The sequence below is a fragment of the Aplysia californica genome, unplaced genomic scaffold (assembly GCF_000002075.1).
Source record: "Aplysia californica isolate F4 #8 unplaced genomic scaffold, AplCal3.0 scaffold00001, whole genome shotgun sequence".
NCBI classification, from domain to species: Eukaryota; Metazoa; Mollusca; class Gastropoda; order Aplysiida; family Aplysiidae; genus Aplysia; species Aplysia californica.
Genome location: NW_004797271.1, coordinates 785723 through 787808, shown reverse-complemented (window position 1 = coordinate 787808; position 2086 = coordinate 785723). Strand labels below are relative to the sequence as shown.

General features: G+C 37.3%; 1 protein-coding gene across 1 annotated transcript in view; it reads left to right on the top strand.

Moving 5' to 3' along the window:
• LOC101851377 overlaps positions 1-2086 on the top strand; it is a 26245-nt gene that overhangs the window by 2688 nt on the left and 21471 nt on the right. The window contains exon 2 of the mRNA XM_005088791.3: positions 479-599. Within this exon, the coding sequence (XP_005088848.2) occupies positions 479-599 (121 nt within the window). The remainder of the gene's footprint in view (positions 1-478; positions 600-2086) is intronic.

The window sequence follows — 2086 nt, the reverse complement described above, 5'->3', positions numbered from 1 at the left end:
CTCTCTCTCTCTCTCTCTCTCTCTCTCTCTTATACAACGACTTTCAAAACACTTGTTTTTGTCACTTTTGTTATTGCCTCTCCACCTCTGGCTCCTGCAGATTAAAGGTCCTCACTAGGTAACTCACTTGCTTTCCTGTTCCTCCGTAATCATATCCGTCGTTTTGATTAAGTTCCAGAGATTTTAGCAATACTGTCACTGTGATGTCGTTATATAATAATGTGTGTTCAGCTCACTCTCTGCTGCTGTTGATGTTGTGAATTGTACACCGACGTGAGTCATTGAAATTTTATGTGTGTGTCCTTGTGGTAACGCTAACCCTGCTGTTTCTTTGGTAGATTTCATGTGTGCAAAGAAAATCTTTCTCTTTCTTCTTATTTTCATTTTTTCCCCCCTCATCTCTTTTTTTGTTCAGTTTTATTGATTTCTCCTGCCTTTTTGTTCTGACCTGTAACTGTTGATTTCTCTCCCCTGTCAGCTCTCCCCTGGACTCTAACATACCTAATCAGTTTCACGGCTACAAACTGGGCCAGGCTGCAGGGACTCAAGGCCGTACACTAGACACTTTAGCCTGCGTGGCCAGCCATAATGACAAGCAGGTGACTATACCACACCGCAACATCACCCTGCACCCTGCACTATCTGCTTTCTTCTCCTCCCCGTTCCCACTTTTATTATAAAATGTTATACTGCATAAAATGCATGAAACAGCATTCATTGTGTACTGTATTATATTATTGTGTATATTCAGATCCATCAGTATTTTGTTTTATTCTTTGGTTTGCGCTCCTACTTTTATTATTTCATTTTTTACAATATTTGTATGAAATCAGTCATGAAAAGACTTTTCAACAAACTTTTCCTTTAAACTTTGTTTTGGAAAGGTTAGAAATATTAACTTCAGAGAAATCATTAATCCGTTTACCCAATAGTGATGTAATGTATCTTGATAAACAAAATGTATTTTTTCAGAGTTTCAAGTTTCACAGAAATAGCTGCTTTGTGAAAAAGAAATTGGTTCCTATCAATTCATAATGATACAGTGTTATTATACGTGGATATATCATGTGTGTAGGAAAAATGTATCTAGTTTGCAATGTGCTTACCACTTGACCGTTTGTGTTTATGTTTTCTTTTAGTTTGTTAGTTTCTTTTTCAATAGGTTTCTTTTGGGTAGTCTGTGATTGTGGTCTGTAAACTTATTTTTGACTTCATAATCATGAAACGTTTTTTTTTTACAGGACCTTAATAGAAATTCAGTTGTCCAGTAACTTGCATAAAGTTAATAAATTGTCCACCTTGTGTTCATGCATGAGAACCAATGATGTTTTGCGTTCTTTGTACAAAATACCATTTGTTTCGGTCCCATGATATTTTGATATCATTTGGTGTATGCATGCACATTTCTTTTATTTCTACCTCTTCAGGGCAGGAGGTATTGTATTGTGTGCTAAATTTGTTTGCACTATTTTCCCCTTTTCTCTCCTTCTTTTTGTCTCTTTCCTTCTTCCAGTCAGCTAGATTTCTTTTTCAGTTATTATTCAAATTCTTTTTATACATATCCACTCCTTGCATTTAACGGTATTCTTTAGAGCGTTTATATTTCATTATGATTGTTCTATTTTGCAAAAACCCATTGCACAATATTTATTTTCTTCTTGAATTGTGCCCCCAAAGTCATTTTTTTCCTTTTTTAGTTTATGTTCATGATTATGATGCCTTTTTATTGTCCTGTTCGGTTATTATACTTTCTGAGATCCACGAGCGTTGAGGGGTAAGGGGGGGGGGGTCTTTTTATGGTTCAAATTTATGTTTACTTGGATTTACTTGGATCCAGAGCTAGAATCATAGCAGGCAGCACATGTCCATAGCTGCTCATCTCTCCTTTCCAGCGTCCACCTCAGGGTCTTCCTGCTAATTGTCTCCATGAGGAGCTGGTTTGAGACACGCCTGACCACTCCTCGAAGCAAACTTTTTTTCACTGTGCCCTGCACACACTTTTATTTTACTTTTATTGTGCTGGGTGTGTGGGAGTCTGTCTCCTCTTGGTTGTGAAGGCTCTCCTTGCATCTGGCGATCACCATTG